Source organism: Lutjanus erythropterus, chromosome 6 (assembly GCF_056507025.1).
Source record: "Lutjanus erythropterus isolate fLutEry1 chromosome 6, fLutEry1.hap2, whole genome shotgun sequence".
Classification (NCBI taxonomy): Eukaryota; Metazoa; Chordata; class Actinopteri; order Lutjaniformes; family Lutjanidae; genus Lutjanus; species Lutjanus erythropterus.
The window spans coordinates 31,943,741-31,969,415 of record NC_139322.1 but is presented as its reverse complement, the minus strand read 5'-3'; the positions used below and the strand labels follow the sequence as shown (position 1 = coordinate 31,969,415).

Here is a 25,675-nt window from a genome sequence, read left to right as displayed (position 1 = left end):
AATTTACTGGTGTCTTCTGAGACGACAGAAACAGCTTGCTGGAGCATTGGTTTTGGTTAATTACTGTGACCTGCTAAAGGATGTTGTAGGCGCTGTAAGAACACAGCTAGGACAATCAAAGCAAAGTTCTGCACTTTTCATGGGGATGTCCAGTCCGTGTTGATGGTAAAATGTAGTCAACTGATGCAATAAATTACTCTGTGGAACAGGCCATGTAGTCAGGTAGTTCTTCTTTTTTTTTTAATTGTTATTGAGCTTATATTTCTCTTTTAGACTGCTCGAAAAACAGTCTCTCTCTCACTCAGTTGTGGGATGGAGTACGGAGGCAAGCATTATAGATTGCTACACTATCACTGCAGTCTGGCAGGGTTCTCTTTTTTAAATGTGATGTGGCAGCTGGTGCAGGTGGTGAGAAATTAATGTGACATAGAAGTGAAGTAATCTTAATCTTTTCTTTCCTGGTTAGTCGACAAGGGGGTCCTTCAAAGCAACGCCTACGCCACCAGTTAATTCAAGCCATCATTTAAACTGGAACACAGATGTAGGGTGTCAGGTTCGGTCAGGGACGACATCAGCAGGTGTCAGGGTCAACAATTAATGGTTTTATTTCATGTAGTATCTCATAGTGGATGACCAACGCCACATCTCAGCAGCCTCACAATGTCCCCACAAAAAGACTAGCTTGTTAGGATTTTTTTGCCTTCCACAACAAATTCCATGACGTTTCAAACACTGATTAATAGGAGCACAGGATGCCCTTTTCATGCACAAATGTAAACATGGCGAAACAAAAGAGTAATGTTGGTGGTGGAAGGGTCACAGTCACCTTTTCTTTTTAGGCTTTTATTGGTCATTGTTTGTTTACACTGTTGTTCCTGGAAGTCTGCCATTTATCTTTATGCCTTTAATTTTTTGATAGGACTGCTGATGTGAGGACAGTAAAGTGAGAGATCTGAACCTATGGCTGCTGCTGAGGACTCACAACTTCAGCAAATGGGACGCATGCTCCCCCAACCACGGCAAGAATTGCCTAACCTGACACAGTGACCATCTTGACGGACAGAAATATCGTGTAGTCTTCACCCAGCTTTAGAAAGGCTTAAAGCACTGTGATTAATACTACCAGAATTCCATACAAACATATGTAAGTGACATATGTACAGAGCTGGGTACCATTTGAAGGTTTTTCATACTGGTGCCTATTCAATATCTGACTTTTGGTTAAAAAAAATTCCCAATACAGTATTTTTTTTACCTCACTTGGCTGAATATAATCACAATTTCCTGACAAAAATGCCTGATTTTTAGCAGAAAAAAATATATGCCAACATTCAATACAGACACCATTATGTCTGAACTCAGAGAGTATTGAGGTTTGATACCCAGCACTACAGTACATACAGCACATATTTTGACTTGTCCATCAAAATAAACCCGAACATAAACAAAGTTGATTGTTTTAAGTGTTGCAATGCGTTCAGCCAAATTGTACAGTGAAAGGCAACTACAAAAAGGAAAGATAGTGCTTCATTTAGTTTAAGCGAATTGGCCATTTCATCCAGTTCAGTCAAAAAGGCGACACCGTCATTGCAATGAAAGCAATTACACACTATCATTGACAGAGCAGCAGGACTCTAATCAGTATTAATGTTAAGGGTAGATTGTAACGCATGCACTACATCTAATGACTGAAATTTGTAGGGAAACTAAAAAGAGTTTGGTTTAGGGTCTAATGCTTATTTCTTCCCCAAGTAAAGCCAAGTAAAGCATCAATAATGGATGATATTACAGGCTATTTAAAAGCATTAATCTGCTAAAACAGATGCTACACTTGCTCAAAGTTGAAAGGCTATTTCAGGATTTTATATACCTCAAACACAGTCTTACATGTCTAAACAATGATTAGTGCAGAAAGCGATGCTTTCATTTAGTGGAGAGGCCAGATCGTACTGTACAGTGCAGTATGATGCCACCAACCACTGGTGCAAAAAACAAACAAAAAAACAAACAAAAAAACAATAAGCCACAACAAGGACTCTTCACACAGACTAATTCTTACCCACACTGAAGGGGAAGTACACTTCCACTAATGCAGACACAAAAGTCAATACCATTAAAAATGTCACCACTCAACTGAATAATTTAGTAACAATTGTTCCCACTTTCTCTAAAATGGAAAATAACACGGCACATGTTATTATGATATTAACACCAAACCTCAACTGGTACCATTCAAAAAAAGACTAACAATGTGCAAGTCTGCATGGAAGCCTCCACTCATTTCTACAGAGTGGAGAAAAGGCAAGTCTGTTGCATTTCCTGATAGGTTTTTTTTTTTTAATCTGAGTGACAACATTTAAAATAGGTGAAGCAAGATATCAGACAGACGAAACAGGCATGAGCATGTCATGTAACAGTGCAAGTGGTAAATATTCAGATATTCTTCATTCTCTCAAGCTAATGTACAACATGACAGTTCAGTGTAGAGGCATGTCCCCTTAAATGAACCAAAACTGAAATTCAGACGCACAGATAACAACCGCCAGTGATTATGCGTTGATACTGTACAAGCGCTGTACATTTGCACCACAGTTAGGGTTCAGCAGAATATCTTGAAACTGTTAGTAAGCAAGGAGTGGCTTTTATCTTCACACAGCTGTGTGAGTTGTGCGAGCAGAAGAGCATTACTGATTTATTTTGTATGCAAGGCAAGGAGTGTGAACTTTTCCATATCACAAGTAAGCAGCAACTGCTCCTTCATATATGGCTTTTTTGATGTATATCACTGGAGGCTGCTGGTCATGGATCCTTGTCCTGTTCAGCTTCTTCCAATGTACTAGATGTATTTGTTTTATCATTATACAGTCAAACAGTCTCCATCTGTTCACTGTAAGGTGAGTTTTAGGGCTGGGCTTTGTTTGAGTACTGATAGCTGGACTTTGATACTGGTTCTTAAAAAAATGCTTTTTTTCAAATACCAATTTCATAAAGTCCATTTAAAAGGGGCTGTTCACACCAAACTCAAAATTTTTTTCTCAGACCTGTAGTGCTATTTATCCATCTAGATTTTTTTGGTGTGAGCTGCAGATTTTTGTAGATCTCGGCCATAAAAATGTCTGGCTTCTCTCAAATATTATGAAAATAAATGGCACTCGGCTTGTGGTGCTCAATGCACCAAAAATGACATTTGAAAGTCCACAGCAATGTCTTTTTCCAAAAATAATGACCTGGTTACTCAAGATAATCCACAGACCCTGTTGTGAGTAGTTTCATGTAAAATCCATTTTCTTTATAGTAGAACAGAAAATAGTTCTGGCAGACTCTAAAGTAGTTGGGGTAGATTCTACTGCAGAAAGCAGAAACGCTGCATCTTACACCAAAAAATCTAGGTGGCTAATCAGCACTACAGGCCAGGTAAAAATATGTATTTTTGACTTTGGGGTGAACTGTCCCTTTAACAATAAGAAAATTACATTAGACATAACAGCAGAAAACGCTCTCGGCTTTGGCTCAAGGTTATCCATCTCACAGTGGCAAGGAGAGGATGCAACAGGGATTCCATACCCGTAGATGATGAGGTGAATGGACTCACCGACAAGCTAACAGGTTAGCTGGGTTGGCAAGCAGACAAGCAGCACAAAGCTCACTTAGTTACATGTGCAAATAAGTAGCTGGCGGTGAAAAAGAACAATGTTTACCTGCATTCCTCTACGCTGTGAAACATTAGACAGCCAATCAGCAGAATTATTAGATCTTGGTACAAGCATGCTCACTGACGCTGATGAGATTTACTTCTTAGGTATCAAATTTCTTTACCAGATTATAAGACAATTCTCCATACTCGATAGGATCAAAGCAATTCAGTCAGTACCCAGCCCTAGTGGATTCTCCTCTGAAGAAAACAATTTGACATTTACTTTGTTGAGACAAAATTCAGCAGGATATATTTAAAAGCATGACACATTTAAGACTGGTTTCAGTCTTCCCATAACACAACTACTGTTTTGTGCGTTGTACACATATCCACCATCATTTCCCACAGAGCCTTTCCCCCCTAGATGGAGAGAACAACATATCTCATCATGTGACACTAAACCTTTACTTGATTCAGCAAATTTGTTCTGCATTGCTGTTCAGAACAGCTAATAAAGGAATAATGAAGTATAATGTATCACCGGGACCAAATCAAATATGTTGTAGTGTTCTGTTGGGTCATTCATTTCATTTCATTTCAACTGAGAATGTCTTACTGTTGCATTACTGCTATGTGATGTGCCATATGCACTGCTACTTCTGCAGGACGTTTCTCTTGTTTCATCAGTATGCTGTAATACAACCACCAATGACCACATCTGATTGGTTCACCTCAGTCTTTCAGCTCTGAACAGTTTGTAGTGACTGTAATGCCAGAGTTAAAATCCATCTATCCTGGAGCTTTATCAGACTGTTTAACTGTCAGGCGGTCTCAGTTGCTACCCGCAGGTTAAGTGTTTGTATGCATGTATGTGTGTGTGTGCATGTGTGTGTCCGTCAGCACCAGGGTTCACGCTGGGCTCTGCCACGAGCCAGACTGTCAGCCCTCTGCCAGGCACTGTTCATCAGGGCGAGGGCCTCACTGCACCGCTTCTGCACAGACGGATCCAACATGTCTCTGTGGGGGAGGTCAACCTGTGTGTAGTGAGGACATACATGAGAGTTCAAATAAATGGACAGCCAGCGGATCTTAAATACTGGTACTTTGGGACAAACGCTATAATATTAATTATTTACAATATCCTCCCACCTGGAAAATGGCCTTCCATGTGATGTCTAACGCCTCCAGCAGTCGATCTCTCTCTTCACAGCCGCTGAAATACAAGATCCATGGAGGAAGGAACTGGGCTCGATCTGCTGCAAACTCCTACAGAAGGACAAAGTGGGTACTGTCTCATTCATCATTTACACCTACAGGCACAAAATAAAACTAATTTCCTTTAGTGCTGTGTATGTGTCACAGAGGGATGTAGGCAAAATTGAAGGTTAAATCATCATGTTAGTTTTTATATCTTTGTTTTGTATTTGTTATGTTTTTAGTGCAGTCTCAGAAAATATACTTGACTGTATCTTTTTTGTCCTTTTGCTGTTTGTCTGTTTTGGTTAGTTGTGTGTATGGCGGTGGAGAGAATGGATGGGGGATATGAGGAAACCCAGTGTAGTGCTGGTTATTATGCACTACTTGGAAAAAAGATGTTGAAAAAATGGAAACCTGATTTCTGAAGGTGCTGCTGATGATGATGTTCTGTTCAGTAATGTCATATCGGTCTCATCTGAGATTGTTCATTAAAGGGCTCCCATACATTTTCAAATATGTTGTAGTGACATTTCAAGAACCCATAAATAAACCATACACATATAATATATACATACATTCTGTTGTGACATCTGTAATTATTTTTTGGTTTATACCCAAACTTTATATTGTTCTTTTTAGTCATGTAATATTAAATGCACACTTATCTAATATTATTCAAACATATCGAATAGCCTGGAGATGAAACACGGGGAAAAAATGGAAACTTACATGATAGTAAACAAAACATTACACATCGATACATATTAGAGCTACCTTTACACACAACAAAATTCTATGACTTTTCCAAAACTCTGAAGCATTTTATTAATTCCATGTCTTTTCCTGTTCTGGAAAACAATATTTTGAAATTCTATGACTCTCCAGGTTTTCCATGACTGTGGGAACCCTGTCATTAATAGAAATTATTCAACTAAACCATCAGGTCTCAAAAATGAGGAGACACCTGACCCCATTTAGCTAAATGCTACTGATTCCCAATTACATCTATACAGCTTGTCTGGTATAAACTGAAGCATAATCTTGTATGTCTCATATGCTAATGATGGCTGGGCCCCTTTTTAGACTGGAAATACTGTATTTACATTAGAATATCATAGAGAAACCTGTGCTTTCTTACATTTTAAAATAAATAAATAATCTGCAAAATATCAAAACATTATAATTATATTTTTAATATAAAACGACATATTAGACTGACATGGACAGAAGTGAAATAATGGCCACTCACAATGACACAGTACTCCTTGTTAGCCTCCACGCTGACAGCAGTGACATCACAGATATCAACACTGCCGAGTGAACGAAAGAAGCTGGTCTGACAGTCCTGATGGCAGGTTAGCAGCTTCCTGTCCGTCACCACCAGGCAACATGGGATACATGGCGTTGGGGCCACACCCTGAGGGATGACCTGAAGGTAAGATGGTTATAGTTTAATTACACCTCTATAAACAGGGCTCATATGAATCCATGTTGACATTAAATATTATTTAAAACATTGAGATACAAGCACTATTAGAAATGTAAAACAAATGTTGGCTAAAAAACATGATGTATACAGTAGATATCTCCTTACCCCTTTTGAGACAGACTGGCAGAGCAGCTGCATCCAGTCGGCCATGTCCTGCTCATTGTTGGCGCTGAGCTCCAGCGGAGGACGCTCGGTCAGGATAACTTGGAAAGCGTGAGGTCGCTCAGTGCTATTTGAGCGCCGGCAGCCACCACAGTGCTCTCCCCTGATGAGAAATGAGTTTTCAGCTTTTTTTTTAAGTTTACTGCTATTGAACATTAAAGGCCTCCCACATTAACCATCTCCAGTATAATGGACCTTTGCACAGAAGACATTTTGACACCACGCAGCAAGAAAAGCACAGGAGTATATTATAAAATGAATAATGGCTGAATTCCATTTAGCTCAGATTCAGGGTCCTGGTATTTTGCATGTTGGCTCCTTGTCATAGCTTTATGGGATACTTAAGTGAAGGACACCATAGTTAATGTTAATATTAACACCTGTGCTTTTCCAACTATGGTGAGTCAGAATGTCTGGGAAAAAGGATTTTCAGCCAGTTAAAACTTACCCCATAGTGACTGACAGCAGAGGTGTCACATCTGTTCTTTCTGCATACAGGTACAGAACCCCATTGCTGCAAGAAAAGAGGACAAATATTTATAAATAATCAGAAGCAAAATGTGCACTTAGATCAGCCAACATGATGCCACAGATGTCACAAGTGTGCAGCTGGCATGCTAACTACAGGAATGTCCACTGTGCTTGAGAACTAAATGTTCAATTCACTGCCATCTGCCTTCTCCAGTGTTGTTTCCAAGAATTTGGCAGCACTTCCAACTGGGCTTACAACTGCAGACCACCTGTAACCCTGCCAGAGCAGGACCTTCACATCTGGTTTCTTAACCTGCAAGATTATCTGCAATCAACCACTCAGACAACTGATGCAACAGTTGGTTTAAACAACCAACTGTCACAAACTGTCTCAGGGAAGATCATCTGAGTGCTCACCGTCCTGAAGCATGCATTGATCTGTCATGAAACCAATGCCAATTACTCAATTATTTTAAACCAATTTGTCCTTAGTTTTTTAGGTTCTTAACCTTGCTTCTAAAAAAAGTGCAAAACCCCCCAGAACATTAACACATTAATTAAGGGTATTGCTGTTAGTACTTTTATTGTGAATTGCAAAAACCAGTCAGCCAATACTCTGTGTTTTATGTTAAAAATGATGTGCGTCTAGAGACATAGCAAGAAACCTGCTGGACAGAGTTCAGGTTTTCAATATGTCTGGTAACGACAGATGGTGAAAAGAGTGAAAAATCAAAGGAAATATAAGTCTGAATTTATGCCACAATTCCATTATTCAGTAGAGGTATGAAGAGTGAAGTAGTGAAGTAGGTACTGGGGTTTGTGTTAAATATGCAATTTACATATCTGGCACTCAACACTCAAAACAGTTTTGCAGGATTACAGTATGTTAGATGTCAGTCGTAAAAGTAATAAATTTTATAATGGGAAGTGACATAATTGGGTTAGGGTTAGTGAATCAGTGTGAATTATCAGTGAAATTGTGACAAAAAGAGACCTCCACCTTGTTAACAGACAGTGTGGGAATGTTAATGTCAGATGTACCGTGTGTTTAATGGAACACAGCCATTGTACTGTATATCTAAAGGAACATATTGACACAAGCTGAAAGGAATACTGACGTGTATGACATGTCCATACCTGAGGACAAGGTAGCAGCTTTTCCACAGCTCTTTGCCCAGGTATGTGGTTCCAGCCCGATACTGCAGAGTCCCTTCCTTGGTGCTGGAAGGTGCTCCAGACCTTGGTGTGCCACCCTGAGTCGACACTGTCATGTCCATGGGATCCTCCCAGTGGACCAGTGAATATAGGTGGATAGAAACTTCAGACACCTGGAGAAACAGTAGAACATTAGTTTACCATTGCTTTGAGAATCAGTCAAAGAGCAGTAAAATTGTTCTGCAATTACAGAAAAACCAAGATGTTACTGCTGCTTTGTAGTTCATGTAAACACAGAGGCTGCAAATGATACATTGACTTCTCATCCACCAGGAAGGTGAGACATTACTGAAATGACCGTAACAGTGTTTGTTTAGATTTGAACCATTTTCTGACACATACTTTAGCACAAATTGTGTTCTTCTCTACCTTTCAGGTAGCCATTTTTCTATCCAGATATAATATGAAAACTATCTTACAGAGACTTGAATTTGGTATTTAATCACAGTGAACATCATGTTTGATATTTTCTGGTCAATAATATGTTACCGTTGCATTGTTACACAGTTCAAAAAAGTCTGCACTGCATTACTATGTAATTTTAATATGTATACATAAACAGTTAAACATATTTTTGTGTAATTTTTAGAAAAGTAAAATGCTGTGCAGTTGTGATGTGATCTAAATTCTTGTGTTACAGATTTTCCCAAAAGGTTTTACAGGAACTTCTAGCACAGTTGAAGGCTGGAATATTCTGTGAAAAAACCCTTAAAGACCTGGCTAGAACAAGAGTTTGTACTTTAGTCTTATTACAAACTAATGATTAATGGTAATTACTTACAAGTGTGGTCAGACCTGTAATTGAGCGCTAATACAATGTGTTTAACATGCCTTTACCTCACACTGAGATTCCTGTGAGACAAACTTTGTGAGAGCCAGTTTTTCCATGGTAGCATCAGTCAGAACAGAGGGGTATGGAGGCTCACGGCAACCCTTCACCATGGCTGACTTGAGGACAGACAAGAACCACCTGTAAGAGAAGGATAGATTGAATAACGTCAAAGGAGAGACTCCGTTTTGTGTTCTGTATGGTATAAGTCAATATTCCTGGCACTTAAGACTGCAGATATACACATGAATTTTTCTTTGTCTTTGGAGGTGTGCATGCAGGCTCTTTGTACAGACAGAGAGAGAGAAAATTAATGCTGCATGTTTTGAGTAGCAATTCAGTCTTTGCATATGTGTACAGTCAGAGTATCAAGAAACCACTAAATATGGACACACTCACAAAGTCAGAGAGGCATCAGCTGTGTCCAGCAGAAATTTTCTTCGTCTGTTGGTGCAAACCACTGTCACTGTCTGCTGGTCAAGGCCCACCTGAAGAAAAACAGTATTAAAACTAAAATGTCAGACAAAAAATTAACTTTGATAGTTTTTACATCATGCTTGAGCTACATGGCTCAGAAACATCATGTCATTAACTCTACATGGATCACACTGAGGACCATGTAGACTGCAGCTCAATCCATGATGTGATACAGAGCTGCAATGATTAACTGATTATTAATCAGCAACAACGATTAATAGGTTAACTGAGAAAATAATCATTAGTTAAAGCCCTAATATGATAGTTGGGGCAATGGAGCATTGCACAACAAAAACAACTAACTGACAGATGTTTTGTAACATCAAGGAACTTTAGGAATTCATTAAACATGAAAGCGTTTAAAGAAACAAATGTATATATTACAACAGCAGCCCAAGCCACAATCGAATGAGAGTGTGTGTCAAACCCTTGCTGTGCAGTACACTTACTGAAAGATAGTCCAACTCATTGTAAGAAACAGCATCTTCTACTGTGTAGGGCTTCTCTGCTGCCCCTTTTGAAGAAAACAAAAGCACATGTTAATGTAATGTCTTATCTGCCCACAGAACAACTTTATTTAATTCTTCCCCACATCCCAGAAGGTTTGTGGGTCTAATGGGATATTACAATGGTAGAAATGCTTTTCTCTCCTTGCAAGGAATTCAAGAGATCAATGCTTATTTCCCCTGTATACAAAATATATTTTGACATCTAATGATAATATCAGTATGCCTCAACCAACAGTTCGTACTGTTCCACCCATTATAACCAAATAAAGCTGATGCATGCCTGTTTTTTTTGCCACTCACCCTTCCTAAGCAGGTAGATGTAACAGTCAGTCAGCAGCAGGTAAAGAGGCTGCAGATCTCCTTCCATGTGGCCTGTGCTCATTCTCAGCATCTACAGAGAAAAAGATAAATACTGTTAAGTGCCAGGAATCACCATATGCATCTTTCTCAAACTGTTCTGTTTGTTAGTGATGGGTTCTGGATAGCAGACTGGCAGACTGTAGCGCAGCATAGCTACAAATACAGCAGACAGAATATATAGGCAGTTATTATGTATATACAGTTTTAGCTTCATATCAATCAAGTGAATAAAGTGTTTGATGCAAATCGTGAACAGTTTTGTTTTAAACAAAAACAAGACACAAATTACTAAAGCCTGAGAAAAAAACATTTAGAAAGCAACTGGCAAACTGAGCCTTGCAACACTTCCACCAAGCAACTGTCTCTTAACCACTTCTGTGATGAGTCGAACAATACAAAGCTGGTTTACAAACATTTGAAAGAGAATGGAAGACAGTTAAATGAATTTCTGTTTCTGCCTTTTAAAATGCCATGACATCACTGTACTGCCTTACTTGTCTTACTTTTATCATTCAACCATCCTCTTCCTTGTCCTGCAAAGTTTATCTAAAACGTCTATCATGGCATACACAAAGTAAATTGAAAAAGGCTATTTGGAGACCACCAAAACCCCTGCTTATGAGTAAATGAAGCATAAACATATTATAGTCCTTTTTCCTCTTTCTGAAATTATTATTTGTGCATATTACACCATCAAAACTCTGCTATGGTGAAAAGGCAGTTTACATAAGTAGCTCACAGCAAACTATTTAAATTTACACAATTTCCATGTTCTAGCTTTACATGACATATAAAAACTGTATATCACCATTTTACTGGATTGTATCGACCAGATCTTTAGCAATGTAAGACAATTTTTGTCAGAGTTTTATTGATCAGAGTCAAAGTGAGGCCTCAAAAGGGAGATGCTTGAATTTTCTAACGGTTTGTATGTGGCATTGAATGCACCTGCTGCTGTGACTATGTCTTCAAATGGTTTGCATCAACTGAAATACAAGGATCTTACCTTTCCAAAGACATGTTGCATGAATACCTACTGTTGGCAGTTATGTGCTTAACAGTCTGTGGACCATGGTACTACTTTAACTGTCTAGGGGAGTTATTAATGCTACAGCTGAGCCATTAAACAAACACTTAGCACGTACAGTCACACTTTCTATAAAGACTAACCTCTCAAGATAAACAAAGTCTAATAAGTCCATCTGTCTTTACCTTGAAGAGCTGCTCCTCATTCTCTCTGAATACGTGAATCATGAGAAGCAGTAAGTGATTGTTGTCCACCCTGAAATATGAATAAACAACATTAGTAACTTTAAACAACAGTACAACGACAAACAATTTTTAAGAAACTCCTTACTTGAATTCTGCTGGATGAGAAATTTCAGATGGACTGAGCTTCTCCTCTTGCAGCTCTTCTGCTTCCTCAGCCGATGCATTCTTGTCTATTCCCTCTCCTCCTTCTGTGTCTTTCTCCCCGGTCTTCACGTCTGGTTCCTGTCCTGTAGCCGCTTTTGCCTCTCCTTCACCTTCAAGGCCACCTGAAAGAGTCTGCGACTGGCTATGCTCTGTAGAGTCATCGTGGCCACCACCCGAGGGAGAAGAGTCTGGACTGAAGGGGGTAAAGCAGCAAAGGTCTGCAGGCGCAGGAGAGGCCTGCAGGAAGTTGGGACTTGTGGCCAGAGGGGAGACAGACGTCTCTCCTGGAGCTCGGTCAGGTGGCTCGCCGCCTGAGTCCTCTCGAAAGGGCTGCTGTGACGGGGGCTCAGGGCCCTGGTTGCAGCCTTTGTTATTTTTCTCCTCCCCTTCCTCCAGGTGCTCCCACGGCTCTTCAGTATCCAGAGCACCATTGAGCCGGTCCATGACATCGCTGAGGGGTTGGCCCACAGAGTCCATGGAGGTGTCTGTCATCTCTGGGAGCCGTAGGAGGCCTTCTACTGCATCCTCATCTCCTTCCTCCACAGCCTCAGATCCCACCCTGCTCCTCCTCAACTCTGCTTCACCATCCAGCTCAATCACAGTGCAGTTTAACGAATCCACATCCTCCGAGGCCACGAGGCTGCTGTCCATTTCCATGTGCTCGGAGGAGAGAGAGTTATGGATGCTGCTGCTGGAATCTGTGGAGCCCTTCCCTCGTCGCTTCTTGGCTGGTTTCCTGCGTCTGGCCATCCTGGAGGACCAGAGTGGTTAGCTGTAGTTCCACCGTGCTAACACAATTTAATTGACACTTTCTCAGTCCTGCCTCTTTTCACTCTTTGCTCCAATAACAGTTGAGCAAGCTTGGTATGCAGCAGAATGTTGGTTAACTTTCTCCTGTCTGGTTTCCTGTACATATACTATGTTAGGTTAAAAGCTGTTGTTGAAGGCCCTGTAATAGTAACATATATACAGACACATGTTAAGTCAGCTAATGTTGGCAAAATGCTAGCTACTGGCTAACTAGTGATATAGATTAGCTAGCTAGTTAGTTAGCATTTTGCTAACATTAGCTATCAAACGTAACTAGGTAGCCAACTATTGCTTTAGATTAGCTAGCTAGTTAGCTCGCATTTTTCTTATATTAGCTACCAGATGTAACTATAAATTGCTTTTAAAGCCATACCACTACATCAGTCATCTGATATTATCAGCCCAATGTTGGCCTATCAAAGCCATATCAGTCTAGATCAATATGGGTGTATATGTTGTACAACATTCACCACTTTGAAAACTTTTTTTAATGTTGACCTAACATAATGCAGGTAGTTAGTAGTTAGGATTACCACATTTAAAACCACAGTTTTGCTGGGTACCAAGCTTCACCCACTTATTGGAGCCCAGAGTAAAAAGGGGGCAATGAACAGAGAGTGACTCTATAAACCAGAAACAGAAGCTGTAGCTACTGTACCTGATGACTTCCAACTCATTGCTGGCATTCTCCATGTCATCACCAATGATGATGCTATTGTGGCGGCTGGCCACATGAACCGGCGTGACATCAGCCGAGGTGTTGGTGGTGTTGGTATCCGAGTCCTCGTTGAAAGGGTTGTGTCTGGACTGTGTGGGGCTGTGTGGAGAAAGATGAGTCGCCACCTTCACCTTAACAGCACCGGCAGAAACTACCACTGTGTCGCTGATGACTGTCTGGGGATCAGAGCCACTGGACCGTGGGCAGCTGGCCTGGTCGGTCAGGTCACCCTCTGATGTGAAAATCAAACGCCACGAGTTAACGTAAAAAGTAGCAGTCATCCACATTTAGTTTTATATAAGAAAGACACTAAAGTTTTGGTAATGTCTCATCGGCACATAATCAGTGATTACAGAAATCAAAAATTTTGCAATAGAAAGTAATTTAGAATAGAGTTGTTTCTATTTTATGCAACTTCTGTTTGTTTTCATTGCCAACAGACAGTTGACCAATGAGACAATTTTACAAAAACTTAATGTATTTCTTCATGAGCTTTGCATACAAATAAGTGTTAGCGGCTGCAGTGCTGTTTGTAGTTCTTTGGCAGGGTCAGAGAGGCACAAAATGCGATGCAGGAGACATCAAGTAGGTACACAGGCAGCAGCTTTCTTTGCAGTGGCACAGGCCCAAGTCAAGCATTACGTCTGCAGATAGAGATGGGTCATATTGAACAAATATGTAAATTATATTTGCAGGAATCAGTGTTTTTGTAGGTACTGGGATTCAACATTAAATGACCAAACATAATTTCTTTTGCCAATTAAAATTTAGACCATGAAATGTCAACAATACGATGACAGCCATCTGCATATTCCACATGCACACAGGAGCTTACTACAAATTGTATACTTGTAGTAATACATAGCAATTTGCGCTCACACTGCAGTTGAGCTGAACCTAGACCAGTGCCACATACATGAAGAGAAGACATTACAAAATAAACACTAGACAAACAGATAACACAATGTAATGGAAACTGACTAGACAAAGTGAGTACCAGTTACATCAGGCATTTATCTTGCTGTGGTAAATAATAAGGCAGAGTGAGCATTAGGATCATTGCCCAGATGAGTAACACATGCAGAACATGGCAGATGACAGTTCCATGTACCCACCCTCCAACACTGAATTATCCAGTGAACCAAAGTGCTGTACTTCTTCCCAAACTTACCTGTCAATTTATTTTGTACCATGACACCTTGATCATTCACTTGTAAGATTAATTCATAAAATTATCATCACCAAAAAGCTTTGATATAAACGTGTGTGAACTGCCGCATTTTAGAGGAAATGAAAATACTAGCGTGTGGCAAAATAAGGTTATCAGTTCTATCAACTCTCATGTTTTACTGGTGGGTTTCGAGCGGGTAAATATGACGGATAATGGTCACCTTTGGATTTGTTCAGACTGCAGAGCTGTTAAGACAGACTGTTTGCACTGTTATTTGCAAGTCATTAGATTGGATTTGTGTGTCCAGACATCACCAGCCTATCTGCATTGATGGCTACAGTCACAACGTCGGCGTCAGTAACTACATACATTGGTGGAATGGCTTTCCAAGGTGAAAGCATGAGATACGTAGAGTGCCTGGACAGAAACCTCCTCCCAAAATGCCAGCAGACAACTTATTTTAGTATTTAGTATATTCTGCTCAGCATGTTGTTCTCAGTGCCCTCAATACTGCTTGGCTAGTGGTGGCTGCTCAGTCACTCTGTTGGGCAGTTCTTACAGTAACTTTAAAAACATGTTTTATTTTTACATTTCCATGCATAGTATTTAAGTTTCTTCTCCATGTCCCTCTAGTCTAAGAGACAATTAGTTCCTACCTGCCAGTGTTTAGGGGGGACAGGTATGAGTGTGGAGTCATGTGCAACAGTTTTGTTTACCCTGCTGTGAACCCCAAAGAGTGAAGTTGGGTATACCATGCTGCCGTTGTGGTGAAGATTAACAGGAGCATAAAGAAGAGTATACATATTACCAAGAAAAGAGGGTTACAGACTGGTGGCAGCGCTGTTTTTTTTCGTCTCTGGATTAATCGATTGATTAGTCGAGGTATTCAACTAGTTTATGCCTGCTCAGACTTATTGGACAACGGCTGGCTGCAGTCTACAGGTGCACTCTGGGAGGCTGCTTCAGTTTTACATGGATTTACATGGAACTTCACAGATGGTTGCCAAACTTCCTGCGGTCATTAGTGGATGAGGACAAGGAGTCCCTTGCTGATAATGACAACGCAACCAAGAAAAGCATCACCAAAGTTCTTGAACTTGTGTCGTGTTGAATCTTTAGATGTTCGCTTGTGTTGAACGGCTATTTTTCGTGATGTGGTATCAGGTGTGGGGTATCAGAGTAGTTTTAGCAGTACAAGCACAAGTACCTGAGGACAGTATCAGACCAATACCCGATACTGGTATCGGCACTGGTGGATCCCTAGTTCGAATATACCAAAAATCAAAGACCCGAAAACTGATTTGAGCTAGCAGTCTGAACAATGTCATAGATGTTTGTTTGTACACTAATAAAGTTATTGAAGTTATTGGCTTCCCTTTAATGTTCATCAAATCCAGTTATGCAGTAACATAGTTGTCATGTGCCACACAACTTTAGATCAAAACCCAGAACTCTACCAACTAAATCAATTCCCAAAAGCGAAAGCACCTTTATCTATGTCCCTTTGATTAGTGGTCTGTTGCACCAGGTAACTGTATTTCACATATCAACATGTCTAATTACTGGCTAGAGTATCCAGCATGCATTATAAAGCACAAACTGCAGGATGACCATGCCAGATAGGAGGGAGGGAGGGAAAGGCAGGAAGGGGAGGGGTTGACCAATGTCCCACCTTCCCAGTCTGCACTTGGCAATGACTGCAACACGGGGAAGATGTCACCGAAATCATAATCTAAAAAAAGGAGGGATAACATTCAATATTAGAAAGATGGAGAGGAGAGATTGAGACAATGGCACTAAAACAGAAAAATAACATGACATGGTAAATACAAAATAACAGAAGCAATGGGGAAAAAATAGAAAAAAGTGGGAACTAAAACAGGGAAATTGACACAGTATTTTGTGGAGAGCGATGGGGAAAGCATTCACTGAGTGCTGCAATTACCACAGTGAGAACATTCTGCAATCATGAGCATCCGCACGCCAAGTCATCCATTTGATAAAATGCACTTCGGCATTTGTGAGTCACGAGCGTCAGCAAGGATCAATCCAACTTCTGCTTCAACATGCCATTAGCTTGACTTCACTGTATGAATTTGTGCCAAAGCATATGACAGTGTACTTGGCACTCCAACGATCAAGTCATAAACCCAAAAATAAAAGCTGCCATTCAGCAAGAAAGTCACATCACAATTAGTCCATAACAACAATAATAATGTGTCCACATTAGAGACTTTCCAAGACACAGCAGCACAAAGAACTGAAAATAGATATTTGATGAGGAGTGAAACTGACTGGCCGAAGATGATTCAGACTTATAAGTCAGTACGGGTCAAAAGGACTGTAAAACCAGTTAGTCTGAAGAGCCAGCCACACCAAAAACAACTACTATAACAATAACTAAAAATCCACTGTTTTAAGAAAACATCACAACTACACTGACAGTGGAGATTGATACTGTTTGGATCACTTTCAGAACAATCTGATGCATGATAAAAACACTGGCAGCCAATCAAAATCCATAAAATAAATGATTATATAACATACTGTAATATTAGGCTGCAAATTACACATAAAAAAACATTTTTATTGAGACATATTGTCAAACGGTCTTAGGCGCTGATGGGGTGGTCAATGATGGATGAGTGTCATGATACCATCAATTTGTCCTCTCTAGACGCTAACACAGCTGGAGGACACAGCGCATGCTTGGCGTCACTCCTTACAGAACATCATTGTTCATTGTGGATGTCCACATCATTATCATTACAGTTACTGTTAGTTATCATTCTTGGTGTGAAGAATGGTGGTAAAGTGAAGCAAAGGATCAAATAAAACTGGAATTGGAGAAAACCAGTGCTGCTTCCAAGAGCTATCAAGGCTGATCTAGGTATATTTTACTGGATTGGTATCTGCTAAAATAAAGGCAATCAAAATCCCTGCATCAGTGAACTCTACTGTCCTTGTCCGCCTCGTCCTGCTAATGTTGCCGCACACTGCTCTCTTTAATGACAGCCAGCCCCAACACTGTAAGCATTTTACTCCATATGTGAGTTAAGTGTGCAAATGTGAAAAATGATTTGGTCACAAATGATTGTGTCTGACACCCATGTTGGCAAAACACACCTTTCTTAAGCTCTGACAGTAACAAATCTGTTCTCTCTCCTCTTTTAGCAAAGAGCAGCATACAGAACATTCAGCTTGCAGCTTCTCATTTTGAGCCGTCACTTTTGTCAGTCCAAAATTAAACTTGGCTGTTGTCACGTTTGTGATTGCACTCAGCCAAAGATTGAAAAAAAAAAAAAAAAAAACATCACTCTGTAACACCGCTGTACAACCAACAAGTGTCTCTGTAGTTCCAATAACTCTCACAGAGTGATGGGTCTTCTCTCGGGCTGATCATGTTGCATCAATTTTAATGTCCCCAGTTTCACCTTTATTGAAAAATTATATTAATAATTTAACACATCAATACATATTTAATCGATGTTTAGGGAAACAGAGGTATCGGATCTGACTCTGTATCAGCAGATACCCAATTTTTAAGGATGGGGATCAGGACATCCCTACTGCTGACCTTCACTGGAGGGGGCGATGGCGCTGTCATCCCACTCCAGATTGGTGGAGGTGAGTGATGTGAAGGAGTGCAGGGACAAGCTGTCTGAGCTGGGAAGCCTTTCCTCAAAGTCCAATAAGTTCTGAGGTTTGTAGTATTCTGGCATGTAGGGGGCCACGTCCAGATAGGGCACATCCTGAAAAAGCAGGACCCAACAGAAATGTTATGAACATGCTGTTAATATTCATGAGCTAAATTTCTTTTGATTTTGTAATGAAATTTCTACTAACCAGCTCCAGATCAAAGCGAATAAACTCAAGGCCAGAGACCAACGTGAGGAAGAGTGTGAGGTGGTCATGACTGCAAACCAGTGCGTTCCTAGAAAATCAGATGCCAGTCACACCACAAACACACTTGAGCAAATCAATTTGTTCTCCAGCATAAGAACAGACAGTATTCCTAAAATGCAACGTAACTTGTACTTGTTACATAGCAACTATTTAATCATTCTGATAAGATAACTTACTTGAAATAATACTTTTGCAGTAGTGGTTGGTTCTCCTGGAAGAGGCGTAGATAGCTCTCTAAAGAGCTCTCACTCAGTGCCAGATACAACCATGCTCGACCTACACAGAGAAGAGAGGAGTTATTTTCTATGCATATAACCCATTCAATGATGATCTTACACTTTCAATTCTTACAGAATGCCTTTATATCTACAGCATCAGATGTATATTGTCACTCTGCTTATTTTACCAGCTTTTCATATTAACTTTCATTCATATGTTTTGATCATGAGGACCTACCTAGCTATAAATGACATATATGATAACGAGATTGTTTTATTTTAAATATTAAAAGCTTTTAAGTTAAAATGAGTAATTGTGTAGAAGAAACAGCAGATTATGTTGAAAATCAAGTACTTTTCAAGTATAATCAAATTGAAGCACAGTCCTAATCTTGAGAAAATAACTTGCAAGACTTTGCACAACCCCTGTATTTTACCCCCAGAATACTATACGTGTGAATATGTTTGACTGCGTGACGTAGATGTCTTACTTCGACCAAGGTTAGTTGCTATGTGCTGAAGCTCATCTATCTGACGGACAGCCTCTCTCCTAGTGAAGTGAAGAACCAGGACCCAGTAGCCCAAAGAGATGTCCTGCAGCCTGCAAAGCAAAAAAAAAAAAAAAAAAGTCGATAATATCACATGCATGAGGCCAAAAGCAGGAAAGGGGATTAGAGCAATGGCACAAGACCTAAATTTTCACAGACATTTATACTGGGAAGTACCCTCGCCTCAATAATTCAACCTGATGCAAACTCAAAAAATGCACTACAGGCTGCATATGTGTTTATTTATATATGTAAATAAAAGTATATATTGCTTTATTATATATTGTTTTTATCCTGTTCAATTCTGAATTTAATGAATTATCTGTAATGTATGTGTATGTAGCATTCAGGAACTACAACCCTGATAGCTTGATTACAGCTCAAACCCATAACAGGATTCAAAGGGGATAAAAACATTCCTGTACAAAGACTGTTTAAATAATTTGCTTATGGTAATCAAGTAGTCCACTTACAGTGTTTATTTTTACATGAAAACATATGGAAACACTTTTTTAAAAATGTCTTTCCTCCCTTGCCTCTCAGCAGCCCATCTAATTATGATGCTTAATGCACATTGAAACAATGACATCAATGAAAAATATATGCTCCTCGAAGCTTATGACAAACTGTGAAAAATGAGCCAATGAGACGCAGCAAAACTTGGTGTTCCTCTGACTACCTTGTGTAGTACTCAAACAACGAGAAACAGCCCACTAGTGATGGAAACTAGAGCTGCATGATTTATTGTAAAAAAAAAAAAAAAAAAAAAAAAAAAAAAGGTGACGCAAGATGAATGTATAAGAGTGGAATAAATGTTTTTGATGAAATAAGAAAATAAGAATCTTGTGGGAGAATTGTAATCTCAATTCTTAGGGAGAAAAATTGTGATTTGCAGCACTAATGAAGACAGTAGCCAAAACACACGGGGAACGCTCATGTGGTTGAAGCTGCCCTCATCAAGTGGATTAATAATGCGAAATGAGGGGGAGGGCAGGAGAACTGGCAGTGTGCCTGGGGAGAACAATTTCAACATTTCCATAGGCTGGACTGACTGATTTAAAAAGAGAGAGAATATAGTTTTTAATTATTCTCACATAGCCAAACCTCCACAGCACTGTGTCAGAGAGGCTGCTGATGTAGCGTTAGAAACAGCTGTACCGTATTTTGAAAAAGTCTAACAGTAAAGCAGTGGACAGAGGAGATGACTATAAGATGTTTCCACTGTAGTTTGAGTCTAAAAGCTGCCAAACTGCCACACTGTGTGCTGTTACAGTTGACAAGGAGGGACGTGAGGCTTGTACATTTGCTGAAAATGCAAGAATAATAGGATTAAAAGGAATGTTTGCATAATGAATATAAAGAAATCAGATGACTATTTGCACTATGCACTTTTTCTCTTCCCAATGTGCAATTTTCTGAAGCCTCTTACCCATACAGCAGAGCGTGGTCAAGGTGCTCACAGAGGCGCTGCAGGACCCGGTCGTGATTGCGGATGGCTGGAGTCTCATCTTCACAGGCCGCAAAGTAACTCTGCAACTGTAGAGAGAGGGACATGGTTTCTCCACTGTTTAATTTGCTAGGGAAAAGGACATTTTTATTCCAATTCCAATTCCAAAGTTGCTGATACTATTTCTTTTGATGGTAAAATATGTTGGTGACTCTTAGATTTGCTCCACTTCAAAGCCAAAAAATTATATAATAATAATATAAGATGGTAACATTCACTAGCCATTTGGTCAGTGGGTAAAAACTATTACAACCTGAGTGACTGCATTTAAATGATCATGAAGGACCTTTTAATAAGGAAGTTTAGAACTGACTATCAGGAATTGTTTGATTGTCTGCACAAACATTTTCACCCAAAATGCAAAGGAATTGCATGTATTTTGGATAACAAAACACACATGGGCAGTTGAATCTTACGGAAAACAAGTGAGTAACTTAAATCAAATTACTCTCACATGTCCATCTGTAAGAAATGGGGATCAATAAAGTTCTCAGTTATGAACTAAAGAGCAAGATAAATTGCTCTTACCAGAAATACTGCTATGTGTCTTTAAATAGGGAGTGGTCAGGAAAATGAGGTATGAAAAAGGGTGAAAACAAGAGTCGATTTATGATGAGGAAAGGAAGTGAGGTAGGTGAGGAAAGAAAGCAGAAAAATAGAGATCTTTACTAAACAAACCTTTAAAATGATACCTAAGATGATATTTTTTAACAGTTGGGTTGGATTATTTAGGACCGGCTGGATACATTTGTCTGAATGATAATGTTTTATTATTTATATTGCACATAACTGACACCAGCCATGGTTTACAATTTGGTTGCATGTGCTATTTGTGCAAACATGTGGGGTACACAGTTGCCTCAACTCAGACATGCATCACATACATAACCAAGGATCCCTTAGTCAACAATCAACAATGCACTTCTACGCATTTTCGAACTATAATTTTGACAAGTTTGTATTAATCCATGTCAAGTTTAACAAACATTTGTTTTACAGAAATGTCAAATAATTATTTTGTGATCTTGCCTGAACACAATGGTTTGCAAAAGAGACAACAGCCTGACCCTGCTATACTGTAATGTTGTCTTATGACTGAACTCCAGCAGCCTCCCACTCAAGCTAATGTAAACTCTCCATCAGTGGTGACTATCACCTGCATCTTTCAGCTATTTACCACACAGTGATTCATGTATCTGCCTCAAATCTCAGTGTGAAAGACTTGGTTAATAACACAGTTGTTTCTAGTTTCTTACACTGCAGAAAAATTGATTTTATTGTCAGCAAAAAGAAATTCACACCACTGTCAAAATAAAGAATTACTGTTTGCTTGTGCATTCCTACTGCTCTATTACGGGGATTTCCTTTCCAGGAAGTTAGGGGAACCAGAGATTCCCTAAATGTGAAGGATTTGTAAGTTTATTTATTTTATAACCTGCTTTATGGCATTTTCTTAACTCTCCCATTATATGAAACAGTGGTCTTTCCCCTAGAAGGGGACGTGGCCTTGGCAACTGGGGCTTGATGACATATTGCCAGTCTGATGTATTATTGACCACGACTGTTCAGCCAATCTGACATGTTGAATCACTCTTGAGACGTTGGTGAAAGAGTTTCAAAAAGCATAAAAAACTGACCATTAAGAAACTTCCTTAATGCAAACAAGACAAGCGGTTGAGTTCTTCTGTGGCTGTAACAAATTTCTAGCCTGATGGTTAAGTCATTTCCTATTTTGGCTCTGTACTCCAGTACATTGGAAAGACACTCTGCCTTAAGGGTACTTATTGTGTTCACACCAATATGGAGTGAACACTAATGATCCCCAAAGTTTAACACAGTACAGCAGGACAATGATTCTCCAGTGCAACATACAGTTGAGAAGCAAGGAATTTAGTGCAAAGCAGTGGAATGTTCCTGACCTAAATCCTACTAAGAATGTGTTCTACTGCTGTGACTCCAGTGTGTGGTTACTCCTCGCTTGGTGAAAAATTAACATTTCTGTCCACCGAACAAATGGCTCGAGAATTCTAAAAATTTTTTACAAGCCACTCAATAGATTTCCATTGTATTTTGGCTGGTGAGTGAAGCAAATCTACCAGCCACTTGCATATATTACCAGCATTTGGCTGGGGGCTGGTGCTAATTTTGGCCCCTCACTCTTGTATAGCATTTTTACTGCAAGGCAAGAATCCCATGAAAAAAGCAGTAAGTGAAGCTGACTGCTGCACATGTCTGTTGGAGCATGACCAGGGAAGATACGAAGTGCGTTTTAATGCCTGTGGTTTGGAGACTTGAGCGAGGCATAAAATATGGTTGTACAAGACATGCAACCAAGTATTCTTGGTCTGTTGATATCTGAGGACTATGTATTAAAAGGGCTATGATTCTACATTGTTTATGCGATGCATTTATTTAATGAAGAAAGGTGCCACTGTTATCATCAAAGTCAAATTAAATGCACTGGTGTACAGAGCAAAAGCAACATAAACATCTGAATTAACTGCTAGGTATCTTATTGGATTGGAATAATTGGAAAAAAAAATCAATTTATCTACTTACATACACACAACTCAATGTAAGAGGCAGGTAGCTTTACTGAAATGTGCCAATTATTCATGCAGATCAGGGCTTGACATTAAAAATGGCCCAATGACCAAGAACCACAAAAAGACTTTGTGGTCACCAAACATTCTATGTAGGTGGCCTTATGTGGGTGCCAAGTGTTATCCCCATACTGTGAGCCTCGACCAACACGTTACAGTTCCACAAACATCTTGATTTCTTCGTCCCTTTCAGTTAAACATTCTACAAAAACAGTGAACAGTCCTCAGTTGGGCGATGGCTGACAGTCATCAACCACTGAGCCCTCTAACATTGTAACATTATGATTTAAAAGCCTTATTTATTTGAAGTAATGTGTCCTCTCAGAGTTGTCATAGATTCATTGCCTAAAATCTGTTTTAGAAATATGAGAGAAAATAAAAAAGAAGCTGTTGCTGCTGTTCATTGCACTACATCCCCACGTCCAGAAACGAAGACCCTTTTAAACAGAGCAGTGATATCATCGTCCATTGCGATGTTTCACTGTGGATATTGTCAAATGCCAATTCTGTAGACACCAGCCAGCCCTATTACAGATATGTCAGATGTTTAGTTTTGTTAAATTGTCTTTTCTGTGTTGTTTTTATTAAGTTTACTTTTTTTTGGCCACCAAAAATCTACTCTGGTAACCAGATTTAGGGGCTTGATGGCTCATGGGCTGCTACTTTAAAATATTAGCAGACAATGCTACTTATGTTTCATTACGTGGCCCACCAGCCTCTAATGACATGCAGTACCCTCTTGAACTTAATCCCAATAGTACTGAAACCACGAGGTGTGACCAGATCAAATGTAGGTCAAAGTAACTTTGAGTATTTTGACCTAAAGAAAAAGAATTCATATCCTGTGACTATTTCCACATGACTAAGCAATGTTTGTCAGAGGTAAACACTGAACACTGTCTTGTAAGCTGAAGGCATATCATTTCATAATCATTTTAACAGTCTTACAATAAAGAGATAAAAGGGTAATTAGACTAAAAACTTAGATACATGAGGATTAAGGAAGTAAGGCACAGTACTGGGCTCGCTGCATTAAAAACACCAAGATGGGGCTTTCTAATGCAATCATCTGATTATGGAGTTGAACTAGTAATTGGAAACAGAGACAGATGAGAGAGCGCAAGCTGAATAAAAACTCAAGTGTTTATGGAAAGTGAATGTACAAACATACAAGGAGAGGAGGAAGAAGATGCAATGTTGTCTATCAGGTTATGAGAAAGGCAGTTTCACAATACCAGGCAAACTTAGACCAAAAAATCATTAATGTTTCATAACTTAAATGGAAATTAGGAGCAAAGATCTATTAGGAAACCCTTATCTTGGAAATATGTGTCAGCGATATGGTTGCAGGTGTGTTTACAACACATGCTGCAGTGAGCAAACACAGAGGGGCTTGGTGCCACTATTGTTCACAATGGTCAAATACAGAAATTAGATCATGACAACCAAAAGCTAGAGGTGTGTAACATAAAGCTGAATTGAGAAATTGTGGGGAACAGTTCATATGTTGTTTGCTCACATCAGTAAGGGCAAGGCCCTTCACTGAAAGCGTGCTGGTGATGTCCCCCGACTTGAAAGTTACCCTCTTCGGCAGACAAAAGATGACCTAATGTTAATTCAAGCATGTTAAGACACAAAACAATTCAGTGACGATATTTAAGTGTGCTGACCAACCGGACAGGGCTTACCTTCTTCACAGACAGGGAGATGTTTTCCAATATGCGATCCTTCACTTTCAGTTGATCCATCACTGGTCTGTTGGCAGCTTACAGCAGACTGTCAGCTGACTCCTGAAGCAGCACAGCTCTTGTTTTGCTAAAGCTAACCGCCGCAGCTAGCTAGCTAACTAACATTATCTTTCCCTACAATGTAACTGGCTGCCAAACTAACGATACAGCTTTGTCTGTCAGTTGTATACATTGAATACGAGAGCACCGGTAGTCCACGGCTATCACATTAAAGCCTGGCAAGCAGCAAAACAAGGCAACCTCTGTCAACGGATCCAGGTACCCAAGTAATGTTAGCCTAGCTTCCCGTTAGCTGTAGCTGTTAGCCACTTGACTTTTTTCCAGCGGCTGGGGGTGGCTAGCAAGTTTTAGAGTCCAGCCATGGATAACTCTTAACTTAGTAGCAATTTTATTTATCATACTCTCTGTTTAATTACTCTGGCGAACTCCTAGCTATTAATTAACTTTCGCGTATTTGCCTATCTAGCTAATTACAACAAAGTTACGGGTGCTCAAGTTACTTTGTGTGCTAATAAACTAACTGTTCTAACGTTACTCCGACAGTCAGTGGATTACGTCACCATTAGCTTCAGTACGCCTTCTTAAGGCGTAGGAGGAGCCGAAGGGCGTTCAAAAGTTTGGCATTTAAGCGTTTTCTTGTCCGCCTTTCCATATAAACACAATAAATTGTAAAATACTACTGTATTT

General features: G+C 39.7%; 1 protein-coding gene across 3 annotated transcripts; it reads right to left on the bottom strand.

Moving 5' to 3' along the window:
* Positions 1 to 3,729: 3,729 nt before the first annotated feature.
* On the bottom strand, positions 3,730 to 25,532 carry plekhm2 (pleckstrin homology domain containing, family M (with RUN domain) member 2). Of its 3 annotated transcripts, XM_084721654.1 has the most exons (20): positions 24,929 to 25,532; positions 20,560 to 20,666; positions 19,074 to 19,183; positions 18,541 to 18,640; positions 18,305 to 18,392; positions 18,036 to 18,210; positions 16,131 to 16,190; positions 13,228 to 13,519; positions 11,701 to 12,510; positions 11,556 to 11,625; positions 10,284 to 10,374; positions 9,924 to 9,988; positions 9,397 to 9,485; positions 9,006 to 9,138; positions 8,091 to 8,281; positions 6,931 to 6,996; positions 6,426 to 6,585; positions 6,081 to 6,260; positions 4,784 to 4,900; positions 3,730 to 4,668 (listed from the first exon to the last, which is right to left on the bottom strand). In XM_084721654.1, exons 1-20 carry the CDS (start codon positions 24,986 to 24,988, stop codon positions 4,531 to 4,533), a joined length of 3,102 nt encoding a protein of 1,033 aa, XP_084577780.1. In that variant the 5' UTR covers positions 24,989 to 25,532; the 3' UTR covers positions 3,730 to 4,530. The 3 variants fall into 3 exon arrangements, with proteins under 3 accessions (XP_084577780.1, XP_084577781.1, XP_084577782.1); XM_084721655.1 differs by lacking the exon at positions 16,131 to 16,190; XM_084721656.1 differs by lacking the exons at positions 18,036 to 18,210; positions 18,305 to 18,392; positions 18,541 to 18,640; ... (1 more) ...; positions 20,560 to 20,666; positions 24,929 to 25,532 and adding an exon at positions 16,404 to 17,297.
* Positions 25,533 to 25,675: the final 143 nt, after the last annotated feature.